General features: G+C 40.1%; 1 protein-coding gene across 1 annotated transcript in view; it reads right to left on the bottom strand.

The window, feature by feature from the left end:
• Positions 1-21,566, bottom strand: part of NCKAP5 (NCK associated protein 5) — a 350,376-nt gene that overhangs the window by 92,817 nt on the left and 235,993 nt on the right. The window contains exon 7 of the mRNA XM_085320938.1: positions 5,356-5,424. Within this exon, the coding sequence (XP_085177064.1) occupies positions 5,356-5,424 (69 nt within the window). The remainder of the gene's footprint in view (positions 1-5,355; positions 5,425-21,566) is intronic.

The raw sequence follows: 21,566 nt of genomic DNA, 5'->3' as shown, positions 1-21,566 counted from the left end.
TGATTCTTAGTAAATTAAAATAAAAAAGGGAYTATTCATGTGAACTGAGTCATAAGCAAAGAGCTGAAGCAAATTCACTTCTGTAAATAATTCAGTTCTGTTAGATCCAAAAGTCACATTTGATTCATACGCTCATAATATCAATTTTTTTCTCCAAGCAGGTCCCTAACTTTGCTTTTGCCTGTGGAACAATGGTCACATAAAATAGCTCCGTATATGATTTAATAGAAGACACAGACTAATACAACAACGATAATAACCAACAGAAATAAATATGTTACAGCTTTGGAAAACTGTGTGTTGCCCTATGGGCTTTCAGAATCTCCATCCAAAAGTGTTCCTTCTGGCATGTACTTCTAATGTCTGTTTGCTCTACCTGAAAATTGAACAAACCACATCTAATACATTATTTCTTTACTTTCTGACATGGAGTTACTTTACCAAGAAGAACTAAAAAGCTCTTTGAAGTGTGTACACGTCACTTGCAACAGAATTACCTAGAAAATTGTACTTACAACTTTATGTATTGCACAGAGGGGTGCAAATGGCATAATCTACCATACGGAAAAAAACAGACTTGCAGACGTATACGGGACAAATTTTCCAGCTTCAGAGTGTATGAAGTTAGGTATCTAAACGACAGTACCCGCCAGYGACCCTAGCTCCCACAGATCTCAGTAGGAAAGGTACGTAACTAGTTCCTTTCCAAAATCGGGTTATTTCATTCAAGTTAATCTAGTGACACAYAATTTGGCAAACGGAGCGTCGCTATTACCACGCAAAGATTTTCAGGTCTGTACTCTTGGTTTGCTGCAGGAACAGTGCTGGTGAGCCTCCAGTGAAATGYTGTGCAGTAACTACAGTGAATTTAGTAGTCCATTAGTGGAATCAGATCCAAACTTTTGCAGTTCTGCTCCTACAGCCATGTATGTGTGCAGAAGGAAATAAATTGCTAAGCTAGCACACCTACACCATTTTTATTTACAGGTATCAAGAGACACTACAGGTATGAACAACATAAGTCAGCACTACAAAGCTGAACTACCAAAAAACAGGGAAATGGAGACCCCTGAAAGCTGAGGGACTGACTCCTAAGGTGCAGAACAGGGGCGATTCCCCTGCTATCAGGCAGAACTGTGGCTCCAGCCTGGTAAGAAACAGGCTGCGAAACGACTCGACCTGTCATTCACGCAGTTAGTCCAGGCAAACCAAGAAACAGAGTAGAGCTGGCCTGTCCCCAAGTCTGCCGGCATGGAGCAGATGCCACTGCCTGCCCTTCCGCTGTCTGCCTTCCCCTTGAACTTCGTATCTCAGATTTTTATGTGAGGTTTCTTTTTGTGGATTATAGTAAAAGAGATGATAAAAGATGAAGCTTCACTTTTTCCTAACACCATTGTGTTTACATATACATGTTATGAAGTGGTCTTAATAGAAAARGTATGAAAGAATGAATCAGACAGAAGAGATCCTAGTGTAGTATCTATTATACCTTGTACAAGAACAGATATTTTACATAACCGTGCCATTAACGTATGGTTYCATATGCACAAAGGCATTTTGAGCGTACAGAAATGAAAGTTCTTGTATTTTTCTTAAATCCCAAAGACAGAACGCATTTTTAAGATGACTTTACGTTTTTCATTAGCTATTTTGATATGTATCTCTAATGTTGTAGTTTAATTCTTAAAACATCAGCAAAAATACCATCTACCCTAAGTTGCACAATTTCCTGCATATAAGTTTAGTGAAGCTTGACAGAAATCTTGGTTGGCACAGTAATATGAATAAACATGACATTACCACTTGCCAACAGACTGGCAGTTGAATTCCAGAACAGGAAACTAGGATTAAGCATGTTAACCTCAAACCCCAAAGCTACAATAAGACAATCCTGTTTCTTGCATTAAATTTTCTAGAGATTGGAAGATATGTGGTGTTTTTGAAATTAAATGAGTTCTTTTCTTATTTGTGTAGCACTGGAACATTTCAATGACACTTTCTTCCAAATATTATTCCAAAGATGTTTATATATACACTTCAGAGATGGCAAATTACTTTAAAAATCAGTGAATATTTATTAAAATTCATAAAGGWCTCACTTCAGCTAGACCCATATTCTTTTTAGATTTCATCTCTATGAATATTTGAGTTTCACTGAATTTTACCATGAAAATGATCACAGAACATGCATTTTTTAAGTCATAAGTGCAAGCACTCATGTTACAATATTAAATGTGGGGCATGAATGGGCAAAGAATGAGCATGAATCAGCGAAAATAATTGGCTAAAAAAAGACAAAGAAGAGAAATAATGGCAGTCAAGACTTTCAAAAATCAGCTCTAATATCCTATGCAGGGCCAGAAGAATCATGGTGGTTATTTTCTCTTCCTTTGGATGTAGGTTAATGGCTGTCAACACATCGCTCTATGCGTAGGTSAGTATCCTTACCTTATTGCTGAAGAGGCCTCAGGGACCAAGTATGGAGACTACATACAGGAAGGGTGGGCAGTTTGTGTGATGTTTGCTTGCCTTTAGCAGAGTCTTCCTGGGCCCAAGGGACAGAAGCAGTGATTTGAGGGTGCTCACAGCTGACAGAGGAATGGGGGAGCCTTCTTCCACTAGCTCACCAAGTGGTGATCTCGACCTTCATTACCTCCAGGGCCGACCAAGTATCCCAAACATCTATGTGAGTGTTTTTCTCAAAAACCTTCTATGACTAGGAAGACAGGCTGGGCATTAGTTTTGGAGGGAAGCACTCCTTGTGCATCAACCCAGAAGTTTATTTACTCATATCCAACTGGACTGCAAAGGTAAAATTTAAATAATGCTTGTAGCAGGCAGTTAAATTCTTTGGTGGCAGAGCTAGCTATCTCAGGTCTGGATGTGACCACAGCCTCATGTTCTGAGGAACATCCCACTTCCTTCCTTTAAACCCACCAAGTCTCCCTGGGGCAAAATGTAGCTGTAGCCCAGCAGGATACACAGTTATACAGGATTCTTCTTCTCCTACAGACTCCTGAAGAAGTCCTTAAGTACAACCTAAACTAGGGAAGGCCTAAAGAAAWTTTCACATTGGAGAAGTGAGATTCGTGTAGGGTCAGTTCTGAAGACAAGGAAGAACCAGACTTAAAGTCTTAAAGGAAAGAAATTTTCAAACGGAAAAAGTTTTTTGTTTTTTTTCCTCATAAAAATATTCATGAAAAAGATTTTAGTTTCTTAAGATCTCCAGTGAGAATCCCTGCGTGGAAAGAACTTTGTCACATATGCTACAACTCAGGACTCTCTGCTTGGAGCTGAGGATTCTCCCATTCATTGCCAGGGCTACTCACTAATTATACATACGTCTGATCTTCAATTCTCTTTATTTTTACTGTAATAAAGTAGGGAAGATCCTTGTTTAACCTTCGAACATGTGCTTTCCTGTGAAGCTCTCCCAACAGAATGGGCTCAGGTGGATGTTAAGCTGGAACGCTTACAGAACGTGTGAATATTAAATGCGGTTTTCTTGCCTAAGTCACTGGCACCAATTTCTTCATCTCAGTTATCAGAAAGGATTAAGTCTAAGTCTGTATCAGCTAAGACCATGGTGGTTACAGTGTCACTGCGAAAGCATTGAGGGGCTGGAAGGGGAAGGAGAAGACAAAGACTGACATCTAGTAATGGGAAAGGACAAGAAAGGGTATTGCACACCAAACAATACAAGAAAAGGAAAAATAAAAAAAAGTAAAGCAGGAACGCACAAAACTAAATGTCATTGTCACTTTAAACAAGACGCGCTCCCTCTTAAAAAAAGCTGTGATAGCAGCACAAGATGGATACAGCTGTGATAATATGGAAGAAATAAAAGCAGCCAACCTAATGCTGAAGACAATAAAGCTCAGAGGGTAGTTTGAAATAATTATTCATTCTTTGAACTGCAACAGCATGTAAGAAACAGTTTTGGATCAGAAATCCATTATGTTCCTGCAAACACAAAATAACAAATATATCTTCTGTCCTTGTAATCTGTATGGTGTCTGTATTTTGAGACTGACAGTTGTTGTGCTTTACTCATTTTCAAAATGAATTATGTAGGCAGATTTTGTCCAAGGTAATCAGAAAACAGTTTTAAGTTACATTCTGTAATTTAAACTAAAATTAATAGTTACTTAATTACATTATATTTTCATCCTTGTATCCAAATGTATGCAAGGATATCCAAATATCATTCAAGAGGGCACTGAGGGGAATGAGTCAGGCCAGTGTTGACCAAGATTTTGTCAGCAACCSAGTGGCACAGAACAGATACGGCATAACCCAGTGGGAAAGTGTATCTGCTAGTGGTTTATTCCAGCCCCCTGTGGAAAATACACTACACTGACAAAAGTGCAGATTTCCTGATGAAAATCTGTCTAAACTTAACACTTTTAGCACCAGAGATGTATTGATCAGTCCAGTAACATTCCAGCAAATTCTGACCAAAAATTTAAAGAGCTGGTAATGAAGACATGAATTGCCATCTGCTACGYGCAGTTTGCACACTCACACTACGTTTTTTCAAAGGTAGAGCTGGGAAGCCAGTGTAATGGGGTTTGGGTTGTGTCCTTGCCTTGGTTAATTACTTTTGATACTTTTGATTACTTCAGTATTACAGAAGGTGTTGATTTCTACTGAGAAACTCTTTGATCTACTAAAAGTCTATCTGAAGCTCTTGGCTATACTGAAAAGCCCTATTTCAAGATAAATGGGAGGACTGAGTAAGCGTCAGTAAATATGCTGAGAAATCTGCAAACAACAGCAGACACTGCCCAAAGTCTTGCAAGTYCAGAGCTAGACATTTCTGGAAGGGGTAAGTACTGCTAGAGGGCTCATGCAATACATGATGAGTGAGTTATACAGCAGCTGTAACTGGGAGGTCTGATCCGCAGTTGAGCTATGTAGGAGAATAAGTGAGTCGGCAGCTAGGAAAAAACAACACAAACCCTGGATATGTAACCATACCAGGGAGCAGAGAGACTAAATTCCCTGGATATGGACTACAGGACAAAGTATAGGGGATTTCCAGCAGTGGGAGCTACTGCCGTCTGTGTTCCACTCTACAGAAAAGCAGGAGTGCACAAAATCACATAGGTAAATCATCATTTCCTCCTCCTAAGGACAAAAAGAAAAAAAAGGAAAGTTCCAAATATTGATCACAGGGATACAGACTTTCCTTCCAGTGGAGGTACGACTTACAGACATATTTTCTTAGATTTAATTAGAATGAAGTAATAGAGGAAACTGCAGAGTAATATTAACCTTGTAAGAGGAAGAGATTCATGTCATTCACCATTTCACTGTGGTACCAGGTAAGAACCCCTTTCCTATTCCCCTTACCTCATCAAGACACCTTTCATACTGTTCTCTCTGACTTTCGTTTTCCAGAGCCAGTGCTGAATTCTCCGCCTACAGCAAAATACAATAAATAAATAAATATGTAAATTAATCAATGCATATGTAGTGCTACATGACAGCCAATTTAGGGTGCGTATTTCACATACCTCTTCAAGATCCAAAATAAAAAAAAAAAACTATAAAATTTATTTTTGCTGCAAGTTGCTACTTTGAGTCAAAACAGAAGTGACACTAGTTTATGAGATTATTCACAGCATGCATTGCAGTTAAGAACACTACAGCAGCAGCCATTCTAAGCATGTCTATGAGCTAATCTTGTCAGGTGTAAGAGAATCTGCAAGGAAACCTGATAAAAGATATTGGTGCATCTTTTCTTCCTCCCCTTGCGGAGTGGACTTTCTGTTTGAGAAAGCCACCGGTAAACAAACAGAAGYAGCTACTAACAAAAGTAAACTAAAGGCAATCTTATGCAGATGTGGAGTTGTGGCAGCTCTTCATAAGCCCTGTTTCTCCACATGTATTGGTCATGCAAGGATTGAGGAATTACCAATTGCACCAGATGTATTTATTAATCTTTACTTTAAAAACCAACACCACCATTTAAAGAGTGAGAGTGATATTCTAGTACATCCAAATGCAATCTTAAAGTCAGATAATTTTACTCWAGTGTATGTCAGTTTAAATGTGATAAAGTTTCCTGTATAGCAGTGCCTTTAACCTGTCCTTAATTTTCATGGTAGTCAGATTCTCTACATAGGGCAAACTTCACAAACGGCACAACCTGATACTTGAATTACACTAAATCAGTGTGTTTTTGTATATATTATGGCTTTACTTTAGGAATACTTTCTGTGGCAGAAAAGGAAATTTTCTGAAGTGTGCTGTACACAAATGCATCAATTACATACAAAAGCAAATTTCAAGCARTTTTCTCTTAAAGAATGATAAACTGAAACAATACATAAAAATATAGGAATTAAAACTGGCTCTAGAAACTTCTCTGCTTTCAAATATCTTCACACCATGTAAGTATAAATCCACAATCAATACACTCAGACAATTACAGCTACTACACAATTTACATTATTTTCTTCACTTTTACTGTTCTATCAATCTGTAAAAGTTTTAACAAATGAGGTTCCAAAAGAATTATGGTTAAGATACAGGAGTCATAAAAATGGTCARCACTTGCAATTTTACAGACAAATTTAGTATAATATACTATATGGAAAGATTTCATGAAGAGCTCAGCAATTACTTCTTCCTTGTTAAGTAATTTCAGTGATCCAACAAAGCAAAAATCCCAAAGTCCAGACAATCAATCTACTGACAACAATTTCAGATTCAAGATAAATCTTAAAAACCAAGTATTAGAGGGAAACATGAACAGATATAAGTAGCCTGTATTTTGAAAGAGGGAAACAATGAAATGCAGTTAATGAAGAAGGGCATAGAGAGCTTATTTATTTACAAGACTAAATGAACAAGATGAACAACTGCAGCAAATCAATACGATGTCTCAGGGGTACCACCAAAGCCAGCAGAGGTGGGAAAATGCTCCGCAGCCTGTCTGCCCACCGGCGGACTCTGCACGTGCTGAACCACTAGCAAAGCAGAAGCAGAAGCCGCAAAGCAAAAGCAGCAGTAAGAACTGAGGAGCCGGAGGGCAGAGCGTCCTCGGCACCAAAGCGGCGACCAGACGCAGCTCCCGGTGTGCTTTGCCAGACACGTTCCAGCAGGTCACTTGATAAAAATAAAGGCACGGTTGCTATATAAAAATGTACTCCCGCGAGTTAAAATTTTTCTGATGTTTTCTCTATCATCAGCCTAAAATGCCATGCAAGATAAACTGGTCTTGCTGTTTTAATGCAATCATTCAAAGATTGGTCTGCACAACCTTTTAACTCACCCATGTGGTGCATCTACAAATTTATTTTTTTGAATTTTGATATACACAAACCAAAAAGGGTATGATCTTATTCTACGGTAGTAAGAGCAGACGCTTCCATGTCGATTTGTATAAAAGAACTACAACTTAACAGCTGTACTAGACGAAACACCCGGAGAGCTCCTCTAGTTCTCTTTCTCTGATTTTTTCTGGAATGCTGTGAGGTTGTAAATGGAAGCTAAGCCTTGGTTCTGAAATCTCTGATTTCAGTGAGTTGATGCTGTATGAATAGGTTACCAAAATTAGGATATTTGAAWTTGACAGCATTTTAAATAAACGGTACATTTTTCTTCTTACCGAGTCATTGAGGAGACATCTGTATAATAAAAGCCGTTTTCACACCAATGGCTTTGAAAGTGTATAGAAGGGATATAATACAGTCAGTGCTAGCTTGACTCCCGTGTTTCTTGACTGCCGAGCAAATCATGCCTATTTATTTGGCATTTTTAATGAGGATTGGACAAGAAGGGAACACTTCACTAACTTCACTTAAGATCCAGTGCCAGTTCCCAAAAGATGGGAAAATGAGTTCTTGGTGTACTAAATCACTCTGTATCACAACTGAATACTTGATAAATAACCCACATTCCCCCCAAAGCATTCATTTGCAAAATTTGTAATAGCATTTGTGGTTTCAAAATCCTACCTCCTAATCCAAACCTTCATCTCTTTAACAAAAACTGCTGGGTTTTGTTATTTTAAGTCTGCTCCTTTTTCCTCCAAGGGATCTCCCTACCTCAAGTACTGCACATTCTAGGCATCTTCTGCCAGCTAAGCAAAGTAGATCTACTTAGAWGAAACTCTCAGTTACCACTATTATTTTTTATTTTGGTGTTTGACGTTTCAGGTCAGGCCTAACGCTAGACTGAGTTGCAATAACAAACCAATGCTTCTCACAGCATGAAAGCTATTGCATGCTTGCAGCCACCCAGAGACAGCAGTAGAGAAGTTCTGGCCCATTTCATTTGCTTCTCCCAGATGTAACCTAGGAGGGGATGTCACAGAAAAAAAAAATCAGAAGATTAAGGAGAATGGTATTTTCTCAGATTTCCAGTTTTAGGTATAGCTGTTCTCTAGGAATTTATGCGTATTTTATGTATCATGTGCTACACACAGAAATAAATAGACCATCCCTGACCCTTAGCCCCACAAACACTAAAAGCACTGCAGCCTGGCAAATTGCTGCAGATATGTGATGTGCATCACCACCAACCATAYGGGCAAGCATATCTTATTTTGGGGATCAGCCCCCAAAGCACAGTATAATTCAGTCAACCAAAAATAATTGTGATATAACTTGCCACTAAATGAAACATTACATGTTGCTTTTGGATCATTACAGATTCAGGGATTCTACAAACGTCAAAATAGTGGTATCTCCTAGTTCTGATTTGGAAGAAATTATTTTGTAGAGTTTAAATCATGACATGCATAATGCTAAGTAGCTTTCAACTGCCTTAATTAGAGACAACTTTCTTCTAAACTGTGAGACTGTTCATGGAAAATCAAACTGAAAGTGAAAATCTAAGATTTCTCTGTATAAAATAGAGGCTGCCTTGCATCGATACCTCTGCCAAGATACAGTCATTATTACAGACTTCGTCAACTCTAATTTTGATTCTGTACTCTAGATGGAAAACATAGCCCTCATAATGATGACGATTATCTCTAGGCCAGCTAAGAGCTTCCTTCTTTACMCTTATTTAAGAATATTCTGGGGTTTCTTTTATGGGGCAATCACTTGGTCAACATTCGTTTTATTTAAGATTTGCAAATGGACTATACTCCAGATGCACTGAGGTCCAGTCCTCTTCCTGCTGAAAGTGATTTGAGTCTGCCATTTATTTCCCGTGAATGCAAAGACAGTAAGAAACAAGAAACAAATCATATAGGTTTTCACTTGACACAATGTTTCCTTAAAATTGGTTAATTATTATTTGGGGTCAGAGGAAGTTCCTTAGTTCAAAACGATTTGCTGTTCATGATGCTAGAGGAAACAAGGAGACCTGCTACAGAAGGCAGCCTTAGCATTCTTCACATTTTTAAAAATGTGTTAATGTCCTTGATCAATAAAGCTAGAACAATCCATCACAATTTTCTTTTTTTAATCTGTAGAATGGTGATGATATTTAGCATTACGACAYCCCTGACTGAAGGCTGATATTAAAGTGTCCATTTTGTCAGGACAATCAGCCAAACTTCAAGGCCTCTGAAGGTGATTTTCACAAGAGTTTGAAGTCAAACATACATCTCAAATATATACTTACGTGGTCATATTTTTCTTTAATTTGGCAGCAAAGAAACTAGAGCTTTTTGCCTTATAGGAACAAACCAACCAACTAAAGGGAGGGAAGTGTTTTCTCCCCAAAGATATTCCATACCAAGCTCTGACCCAAAATACGCTCTGCTCTCTTCCAGRTAACTTCTTTCTGGGCTTACATGTTCAAAGCACAAGATCCCCTCACTGTCCTGAGTCTGAGATAGTATTTGGGGTTCAGTCCTCACCTAATACTGATGGAACATGGAAACTTYCCGCTAACTATTAACATCAGCCTATAAAGAGCTGAAATCAATTTGAATATACTCTTACATTGATATACACTTTTAGGATGATTTCTTCATTCTCTCATCTTCTCTTTTTACTATTTTACAGGAGATTACTACTATAGGTGAAGAATCATCTCTGAACCACAATTTCTTCAATATTTATCTATGTATTTGGTATAAGAGGCAGACACATTCATGAAAATGCCAATGGACATGCTCCTTCAGATTTGCTTGCTTCTTCAATTCTGTAAATGGCACTTTCATTTAACACCCTGCAAAAGCCATTTGAACTGTGCTCCTTGAAGGAGAAGCGAACTGAAGTGCTTAAATCAGAACTGAATATAAGAATTGGACTTAGTCCCCAAAGTGTTCTGAAAAAGTTTAAACTTTACCTCTTTRTGCCTTGATTGTAAAAGTCAGGAAAACAGGAATAACAACACTTTGCTATCTAGCCAAGGTGTTCAAACGAATAATGAATYAGGATATCCTCAGTGTACTGGGGTCTTCAAGTGAAGAATATTAGGAAGTCTTCAACAGAGAGTCTTCTACACTTACAACCATAATGAAATTAATTGAAACAGTGAATCTTCTACTGGAAGGCATGACTAGACAAGAAACACCTAAAACCAGTTCTCCTTATTCAGCCACAGCAGTGTTGAGGCAAAATAGAAGCACAGGGAGTGAGAGATGAAAGGGAAGGAAAGCAGACAYTCACTTTGCACTAAAGGAAGGGGAGATGAAGGTCTAAAGGTTGAATGTCAAGTTAGCARCTCACCATGCTTTGAAGGCATCATCAATAAAGGTCAAGGGGAAGGAAGTTATTACAGTGAACTTTAAAATCCCCGACAGAATGCTACAACACCRGTTACCATGTGCGCTGCTTTGTTATTCATACTAATCCATTAGTTYCTTTCTAGAAAGGTTTATTGATCTACACAGACACTCATTTGTCATGACCTGTGCAGTATATTAACAGCTGCCCAAGTACTTCAAATGAGCTCAGGAATTTTTTCATGTTTTGTATATTTTTTGTATATTTTTGTGGTCACAAAATATTTTTTTTTTCTTTTTTTTACCTGAAACCTTCAGATATTCAGCCAATGTTCAAGTCACATTCAAGTATGACATGGGATGAAAGCAACGGATATGCAAGTCTAAATAATAAAACATGGAACTWCATAAGCATTAATTGTAACTCTGTCCATCAGAAGGCCATATTCAACTTTACTGGTTGGTACTGGAAGGGACCATTCTTGCAGTTCAGAATTTCAATAATATATATTTTTAATTCTCCATCAACAAAAAAATATAGCAAGAACAAACTACTAAGAGTTCTTACGAGCAGTCTCTCTCACAGGTTGTGCTAGGCTATTGCTGTGCTACCAATAAAGTCTCATAGACAGCAGTATAACCTTCTTCTCTTGATGTATGCTAAAAATGAGAAGATACTAAWTCAACAGAGGAAAGCTAATCACTTAAGATTACCTAAAAATGAGTGCTTAAATGTTCCTAACAAAAAGCAGCCCACACAAAACAGAAAGCTGTCTTTGCAGCTACATACGATGTTTTACAGAATATTAATTAGCTGATTCATGTGTTCAAACACGGATTTGCACTGGGAACTGTYGTCTAGCAGCTCAACAGCAGATTGCAGGGAGACTCCCTCAGCTGTGGTCCTGGTCAGGGTTCATGCAAGGCCACACAGCTCTTCTCCTGCCCGTTCAGCGTTTCCTGGTTGCCCCCGGAAGAAACTACAGGTGTTCAGTCTAAGTGAGCAAAAATCAAAAAGTGATTCCTTTTTGAAAGGARTAACTAGAATTTAATCCTTCAGATCTACTCATAAGGGATAGACATCTGAACTTCAGAAGCTGAACCAAAGCCAAACCAAACCAGAGTCATACACCACTACTGATGAACTAATATTAAAAATAAACATCATATTCCTGGGAATTCCTCTGTGAAATACATTTTCTGTGGACTTTTTTGGTTTGCTTTTTTCAGAAGTTGTGGCTGACAAATTTTAATTGGTTCAAGAATGATATTTGTGGGTTTTATTTCTGTTAAYTCTGAAGTAGTTAGAAATGAAGAGCCTTTAAACCTTCAACATTTTCCCCTCTGACACCACAGAAATGTCTGGAGCTGACATTTTAAAGAGCAGGTTAGGAACAGATTTACCAAAAGGACTGTATTATAAGCCTACGCTTAGCTTCCAGCAAATAAACATCTAGGCTACCAAGAGATGTATCAGTAATAGCTTTTTATGCGTACCTGCATGCAAACAGCAGCTGACAGAAAATTCTAGCATTAGTTACAGAGAATGCACTAGATTTGCCATGTATCCACAGGTAAAACGCTGTCAATACAGCATTTTATATATATACTGTGTATAAAGGTTAAAATTAAGAAGGATCTCATTTTTTCAAAACTCTTCTAACTGGTCACAAATATTTTTTTTTGAGGAGGAGTAAAACAGAGCTACATAAGCACAAACAGGCAGCATAAAGCTGGGCACGTTTCTTGAGGCTGAAGACACAGAACACCTCCAAAATGATATATATAATACGTATACACTTGAYGAAGCACGGAAACACAGGCATGGCAAACCAGAGGCAGGACAAGCAGGACTCCTGTTTTTACCACTCTGCGTAGTGAGAAGTGCAACGTAGTAGTTGCAGGTAGTGAGTTCAAACAAATCAAGTAGTGCTCCAGGCAACATAGACCGGGGCGGTCAAGAAGGAGGGATGCTTGAACTCCTCCATCCTTCCCCAAACCGGGGCGGTGCTGGCGGCGCGGGCACCGTCCCGGAGCCTTGCACGCGGAGCACAGGCCACGCGGCCGTCGCACACGCGTCACGCTGCGTTTGCACGCGAGGAGCATCCACGGGGTAAGCGTATCTCGGCTGATTTTGTTTCCTGATTTTCAAACGTTTACCTTCCTCCTGCAAACGGCGAACCAGATGCAGCCGCTGCATCCTGTTCCTCTTTCTCTTCTTTTATAAGCGATTTGCTCCCTTATGAAATCCCTTCTCCCAAGTGAGGGCATTTCGCCCTGGCAGAGTTACTGTGCTTCCCCCTGTATTCTCAACAGGTAGCAAACACACGTATACACGGTTGGTTGCATTTGTTTCAATTTTTTTGCAAAAAACAAAACTCTTCTGGAAAAATTCAATGACTGTTTCTTGGAATTAGTAAAGATGGGCTGAAAGTTTGACTATCTGTACACCTATCACTGACATAGGATTAAAACATTTTCGATGTAACCCCTTTCAATACAAATACTTACTTTCCTTTAAAAATAAATGTCTTTTTAAATTGGTTTGTTTGCTTTTTTTGAGCAAAACTCATACACTTACAGGGCAATTTTTCAAGCAATGAGAAAGGCAACTTTAGAATTATATATCCCTCAAAGCCGTGCGATTTTGACTATAAGATTACTGACACAGTCACAGTTTTCTATTTTCCCATTATCTACGCCTTCCAGAGTAGCATATTCAAATTCAACATAGACCTTATGTGGAGTTTGGAAAAAATAAGGCATTTCAGATTTATTTAAGAATATTAATCTTTGGCTAAGTTTGTTCCAATATATTTCATTTCTTTTTCCCTGCCTGTGTAGCTGAGAATTTCATAGTAAATATAGGTAATAACACTCTCATTTCATGGTATGGGGAAGCAGGTATGGTAAAAGAAACCCAAGAGACAACTAGTTCATCCTCACAAGATGCACATAAATATCCAAGTAGAGAAAAAGCTACAAAGGTCTTATGCTTTTTCTTTTTTTTCAGAAGATGAAATTCAAAAATTTAGCTATTCTTTAAACAAGTTTAATATAGCTTTTCAACGTTTTGCAGGTGACACTGAAATACTTGATTTAACACAATTTTAGAATCTAAATAATTTTACACAATTTACACAATGGTCACTGGAATTAAGTAGAAATGCTTGAAATTAAGTAGAAAAAAGCCAAGGAATATACATACAAATATACAGGAATACTTTACTTTTTACATTACTTTAAATACACTTTCATAGGTCAATGCAAACAAGGGCCCTAATCCCAAAACCAGTGCTTCCAAGCTGCTCCAGGCACCTGAGCAGAAATGTATTATTATATTTTAGCAAATAGTGCAAATTTGGGCTAAAGTTGGGCATTATTTACAAGAAACACCTCTTCCCGAAACCAAAACAAAATCTAAGCAGCTCATTGTGCTTTGCTTTGATAAACACAAGATTTGAAATCTTAGTGCATCCCTGTCTTCTCCCCCCTGCACATCTTTTAATGTACAAACAGCAACACTGTTAATTGTCTTCCTTAACTATTTATTTTGGCTCTCCCTGGGAGATGAAACAACAAATGTTTTGCCCTGTCTTCAGAGAAAGAAGATGCTGAATTTTTAATCAGGATTTCTTTTTATCTATTTATCCTAAGTTTCCTCATTTAGTTGAAACAAAAATAATTGTGAAATAATGTAATTTAAACCGACAGCTTAGGAAACACTGTCACCTGAACTCAAACGCTTAAATGTSAGATCCACTGCCTGTCAGACTCTTAGTAGTTCCCTGTTATCCAGAGATTCCTTAGGTGGGAGAAATATTTTTCTTCACCAAAAAAATTGTCTTTTTTCTCTTTTTTTTAAATAGCTTTTGAGCTTATTTTTATATGAATTCTGAGAAAAAAGACTTTTTTCCTTTGCTGTACTAAGCAATAGTGAGATTTAAAGCATTACTTGATAATTGATAACGTTGCAAAATATTTTTAAAAAATGAAGTATAAAATTTTATTTTTTCTCCTCCTACGATAAATCATTTAATTCCCTTCCTTTGAACACCTGGAGGTAAAAGGTTTCTATCGCACTCAGCTATTGATGCCAACGGCTTCACAATTCAGAACATACAAATTTACACCAAGTTGCTGTGTTTGTAACAACCCAGAGCGCCGAGTTACTCCCGAAAGCAGCGCTCCCTGCAASGTCGCTTTCGTCCCGAGAAGTCACCGCTCCGCCGGCTGCCCCCAGGGAGCCCCACCTGAGCCTCCTGGCACGGCGTCCTGGTGCCCTCCCTCGCAGGCAAGGCGCCGAGGGGCAGAGCGGGCGCCGGCGCCGGGCGCCGCCGCACGCCCAGCCACTGCTTCCTAGCCAATAGCCACACCAYGAAATTACTGTTCCTCTCCCGCGAACGGAAGTAAAACTCGGTTTGCAAACGTCAGCTTGCTTCGCCCGACAGCGCTGAAAACGCGTGTCCGTGTTTTACAGGCGCAGTGGGCAGCACGCGGCGCCGCTCGCCCCGCGCAGCGACACGGGGCGGGTTGACTCCTGCACGGACCTTTGCTAAACCAAAAGCTCCAAATCATTTTATTTTTAACCTTTTAGCATGCAGTAGTGAATTTTCGGAGCCGCTGCATTTAAGTCAACAGAAAAAAACAACCCGCTTCCCGCCGCTCCTGCCTGGTTTTACAAGCACCGGCAGCGGGTGGCTGCTGCTTCGCCGGGCTTGGCGGGTCCTTCGCCCCGCGCCGCCGGCCAAGGCAACGGCAGCCGGCGCCGCCAGGCCCCCCCTTAACAGGCGACGGACGTCTCCTGCCGGGAAAGAACATGCAGCACAATGCTAAATATTTTCTCATTATTTACTCAACTTTGCTCGTCAGCATATAGAATTTATTTCTGAAGTTTCCATAAAGCTGGCCTTTTGTCCTTAGATTTGTTRGTTAACCACAACTCTAACAGGTCCAGGAAAAGCCCTGGACAGTGTTTGCACACTGCAGGAGCACACAGCATATTGCAAGAGTTTCTAAAAAACAAACAAACTTTGGCTTACAATCACTGAAGTCACGTGGGAATTTTTAAGAGAGGAAACATTCATTTATTTTTTAAAGGCTGTGCACTTCAGAGAAAGGACGTTCATTAAGATACTGCTTTGAATCATGTACGCTTTCCTTAAAAAAAAAAAAAAGAAACCTGAAATTAAGCTGAATTCTGTGAGATGCAGGGGCGCTCCTCCCCTCAGTCCAGCAAGGAGCTCTTAGAAGAGCCAGCAGCAGCCCCACGGCCCGGCTCCSATTTACAGAGCGAGCCAAATGCAGACCGCGCGTAAGTGAGCACCGCTCAAGTGCAGCCACTGGAAGTGCAGCCACTTACGCACCTCCAAATCCGACAGGAGACAGCCAAATACACTAACGTTAGTATTGAACATGAAGAAATGGTGCTGTTATCTCATTCCGAGCTGCTGGTCAAGAGCAATATCAGTGATTAATCGATTGGCCTAAAGGGAAAACGCGGAGAAGAGGACAAGAATAAATCAATGAATGAAATACTATGCAATGCAATATATACCTGGGATCAATCATATTACTGCTCTCCCTCTTCTGCCTGCAATTGGGAAATATCCCTGCCTGGCAGAGGTCATAGGCAGGGCAAATCAGCTGCTTAAAAGCATCTGAATTTCTCTTCTTTTATTTCCATTCAATTGCTTTTCAAATACATTCCCCCCTAATGTTAGCAACTCCTTTGTGACTATGAACTACAAATGTCTGCTTTTACGCATCTAGTTGGGCAAAATTTTAAAGAGTTACCCTTGGGTCACTGTGAAGGACAAAACAACAGAATAAAAAGCGAACAAGATAGATACACCATCACTGGAATGAGAAAAAAGAAATATTCTGCCATTCAAAGAGGAAGCAAGAGRAAGACACAAGCTGTTTCCTTAGCAGTAAAGTTATTTCAGCACTTCACCACGCACTCTTCTGGAGCTCTGCTACAGCTGGCTCGGGTAACTAAAATGTGCTGCTCTGCCAGGGCTAATATTCAGTTTTTCAAGATGAGTTAATTAGTCCAAATGCAAACTGCAGAGCAATACTGCTTCTGCTAACTGAACTCTCTTGCCCCCAGGGCACYATATAAAGGGACTATATGGTTATAAAGCTTGTAATATGGCCTCTTTCTCTGCTTCACTCCTCCTGTGTTAATTTAATCAAATTAATGTACTTACTAGATCAGCTGCCTCTGCATGGCATTGGCTAAACACCGTGAGATCTAACAAAACTGCCTTTCTGATGGCATAGATCAGATTTAAGGTAACAGAAAGAACATCCCGTGACTATTTAAGAAAACCATATTAYAGCTATCGCAACTGGTACAGGAGGTTCAAGTATACTGGCATCAGAAGCAATACAGGACTGCAGGAAATTATCAAGGAGCAGGTGAAGGTTTTTTTTTATCTGACACATGTCTAAGGTGCAAAAAAGCAAACCGTGTAAGGTTCAAAAGAAAAGAAAGAAGGATCTAYCACAAGGCAGGCAAAGGAAAACTTTGGCTACTTCAGCCGTATGACCTTTTCATTGAAAAACCCGTTTCAGCTCATTTCTAGGCTACCATAAACGAGCAAGAGAAAAGCTAAGCCAGTATCTCAACGGAAGCGTCAGGAGAGAGCACGGCTTCCCCTGCTCGTGTGGCGCACAGCGTCCGCGCGTGACGCCCAGACCGCCCACGCGTTTCTTCAGCCGACCCGCAACTCTTGCCGCAGTGACTTTACAGATGACTTTGTCCAGCAAAATACATTTCTTGTGTCAATTTTCTGAAAAGCTGAACAGAAAGGACTTGTTTCCTCTTTTTACAAGAACTTTTTTCTAAATAATTGAAAAGTTTAGACCACGAGCGTTAACACCAGAAAGGTTACTTTGGAAGAACTGGGAATTTCCTTGTTTGGAGGCAACAAGCAGATCCGCAAGCGTACTAAAGGAGAAGAACTGCAGTTAATAACGTGAATATTTTTCTTTCTCGAAATCACGTCCTAGTTTTGGCCTCGCACGGGCCTCCCGCGCTGAGCAGAAGAGGCGCAGGAAGGCGCAGGCACGGCCGGCGCGCGCGAGCAGGGCCAGCGCAGCGGGCGATGGAGCGCCGCGGTCCCCTCGGGCACCGGGCGCCAAGGGAGGACGCTCCGCCCTCTAGACGGCACGCACCGCGCCAGGCAGTTTAATCATTTCTCCACCGGCGTAGGAAACGTGGGCACCGAAGTCAGAAGGCTCGAACGGCAGCTCCCCCTCTCCGAGGAGAGCGGACCGCAGCACGCTGCTCAAACGCCGCGGCGGGGCCACGCGGCGCGGGAAGGGGGCTCGGCCGGGGCACGCGAGGGCCGCAGCATCGCCCCGGCACCCCCGAGGTGACGCACGCCCTATGCAGAGCTGTCCTGGCTATAAACAGAAATTAAAAATTCAGTTCGTGAGCGAGCAGTTACCTACGGAACCGTCAGCGAAAATCGCAGTCCGGTGTAATGGGCCCACATCAGCTTATTACCCATTTGACGAATCTGTTCTCTTTATATATTTATAACTAATCTTAAAAGCATGACAGATTACATAGACTTAAATACAATTGTTTGAGTGTCTTCTGCTATAGATTATTAAAGTGACTACACAGTAGAGTGAGCATTGAATTTCACAAGTATGTTAACTGTACAGATTTCGTATGTGTAGCTAAATATACCRCACAGGCGACGCAGGAGCCGAGACTCTCGTGTGATGCAAGCCAGCGGAGCCCCAGCAGTTCCAGGAATCGGAGCGTAACCGCACCTGCCCACGATCCCAGCTACAACCTCCACTTTTGCGTACCTGCATGACGAACAAAAGAGAAATCCCTACYGCACGGGGAAAACGTGCATCACCACGCAGACCTCATCATCGCTCCATCATTTTCTGAGGCCGGTTAAGAGAAATGATTAGAGAGAAATCTGTTTTGCTATGTAAGAGTTGTAAGGGGTTCAGTTCTAACAGCTCAGGTAAATTAATCAGGATTTCCGATGCAGCCAGCGAAGACTGTCCACAGAACACAGGGCTCTTCCTGACAACGTTAGTTTGACGTGAACTTCAGCTACTTGTTACGTTTACGAGCAAAACACCTTTCATTACTGTCAATGCAATCACATGCATTAGTATGTAGATTAAAAATATATTGCACGAGTCTAAAACGACTCTCGCACAGAATCTTTCCTCTGAAATATAAGCTGCTGTGAGCACTGAGACGGCTCATAAAAGGGCTTTTGGAGAACCWTTCCCAGGGTGCATACCTGATAGAAACTATTTTAAAAAACTACTGAGTTTCACTCTTTGAAATGATAAATGTGTTGGGATAAACACAGTCACCTAGATCTATAGCATACGGTTGGAAAATCTCATTTTGTTCAATAAGGAGAGTGCATTTTCAATTGTATCACCTGCCTGATTGCTAAAAAAGGTAAGTCACATTATCTGCTGATTACGTSCAGGAAAGCACTATGCATGGAGATACAGGCACAGAAAAACTATCATTATTTAAATTATAAAAGTCAGTCTGAAATATCAGATTCACTGCAACCTTGCAAGGACTTTTTGCAGAACATGCTTAACATTTATTTCAATGGAGAATATCTGGCAGGTTTAACAAAATCAAGATAATTTTTCTCGATTTCTGTGGCTTACCTTTTCTCCACAGACTACACCTATGGCTCAGACCTTCTGGCATTGAATCATTATCCTATTCAATATTTTGAACTATTTAAAGGGTATTTGTTATGTCATCTAGGGAAGTAGCAGAGAGAAAGTACTATCAGAAAAAGGCCATTGTACTGGAATTTGAAATACCACACAAAAATATTTATTTATATTCTTAAAAAAAATATAACCAAATGTTTGCCTGTGCTAAAACCGATATATTAAAATTTATCTCTCTTCTTCTCATTCTTCTGTAAAAAAATTAGCCCTCAATATAGTATCTTGAAGATCCTAAAGTTTACCTATAGTTCTCACGAGTACATGCCCCATAACTTAGACAAGTAAAAACTATAGCTAAACTAGAGGATCTTCTAAACAGTATCTTCAACTAAAATAGTAATGTGAATTAAAAATTACTTTTAAGAAAGAAGTTTATTTCACCCGGAAAAGACTGAATTCCCTGATGCCAAAAATCGGCATCTTCTGTCAATCCACCTTGAGCGGGTACAAATCAGGAACAGCCCGAGTTACCTACTCTGCCTCTCCAGGGTGCTTCACACCTTGTCCAGATGGACTGATGAGTGTGACAAAAGGGCTGAAATACCTCGCTCAAGATTAGTAAGTTAATAACCTTTATTAAAACCTAAATTAACTGCATTAGCAGGCTGATGGAAGAATTTCTAATATGGACTAAAATTCCCCTTAGACAAATGGCCGACGAGATACGGAATGATGGCACACTTAAAAAATAAATGCAGTTTTAAAACTATAACCTAGGAACACTGTTTGGGAATGGTCTGTTGTGCAGCTGACCGAATCAGCTCACTTTGACAGATGACCGTTTCGTAACAGAAAGTGGACAGCTGATCTGACAGTTTTTACCTTTTTCACCATGTGCCAAAAACTCAGAATTTCTGTGTGTTGTGACCAAACTCAAACCAATTAGCTTCTGAACCACTGCTGGGGTTCCTCGTGGGAGCATACCATATGTCACTTGGACGAAGACTCCAAGGAGGTACCATGGTTGATTTTCAAGTAATCACTGAACTAAATAGTCAGAAAATGCTGGTATGCATGGCCAGGGTAAAACATGAGTACGCTCTCCTCCTCCATCAGCTGTGGARGCAATGGCTTAACATATAGACATATTTCTGTTAAACCCCTACACTAATGCAGGAGCTGGAGCTCTCAGGGGATCACCAGTCTCTCTCTAATGAAAGTAACAAGGGAAGAAGTGAAAAAGAGAGCGAATCTGAACAGCTCTTCCTACGCACAGTGGGCAGAGCTATTTTCAACATCCCTCTGTAAATGCTCATCCGTACCAGATCGTCTTGATTTGAGCACGATGAAAAGAAAAACTGCCAAGAATTCTGTCTGGCTTAGAAAAAGAGTGTAAAGGGGAGAAAAGAAATAAAAAAGTTCCTTTAGGTTCTCAGGATTTTAAAAATCTGAGAGAAGTAAATTCTCTTCCCTCCAGTACGCATATAAACTTTGAATTTAACCAATCTGCCTAAAGGATGCTTTCACTCTATATGAAGATCTTATTTTCTATTAACATCCCAAAGTTGAGGTGCATCAACTTTGAAAGCAATTCAGCATCTATGCCAACAATGAAGAAACCCAGGTCAACACCCGCTTCTGCAGCACGCAGGAAGGATGAGGAAGCAGGTGAGGAAGAGCTGAGCAGTAGGAGGGCATGAGCTGGCAAGAAGAAGGTACAAGTATCTGGGAAGGAGATGCATCCAAAGACACAGCTGCAGGCGTGGGTGAGGACAGATGGGGAGGGGAAAGGCATCCTAGAGCACAAAGGCAAGGAGAAAAAGGCAGCAGCCATGCGACTTGCTTCTAAAAGRCTAGGAGCAACTCAGCTACAGAAGACCTGTAATAGAAAACTTAAAGCATTTACAAGTTACAGAATACATTCAGCACGATAGCACTATTTGTTTTTAATTTAAAAGTTTACTCAGTTCTTGGAAAGCCAAAGCAGTTTGCCAATACTGCTATCAGCAAGGAGCTCTGAAATGACCGGAATAAACTGGGCCGATTTTGAAATCAGTGATGTGAGTCAATGCTGATTATTCAGCAGCCACTAGATAACTTTGAAAATAAGACTTTCCAGCCCCATCTTCCCAGCCCTGGCTATATAAAGAAAAGAAAAGAAAAGAAAAGAAAAGAAAAGAAAAGAAAAGAAAAGAAAAGAAAAGAAAAGAAAAGAAAAGAAAAGAAAAGAAAAGAAAAG

This window comes from Rhea americana, unplaced genomic scaffold (assembly GCF_003343005.1).
Source record: "Rhea americana isolate MKP2758 unplaced genomic scaffold, rheAme1 scaffold_67, whole genome shotgun sequence".
Lineage (NCBI taxonomy): Eukaryota > Metazoa > Chordata > Aves > Rheiformes > Rheidae > Rhea > Rhea americana.
The sequence above is the reverse complement of the archived record's forward strand: the minus strand, read 5'-3'. Positions and strand labels throughout refer to the sequence as shown.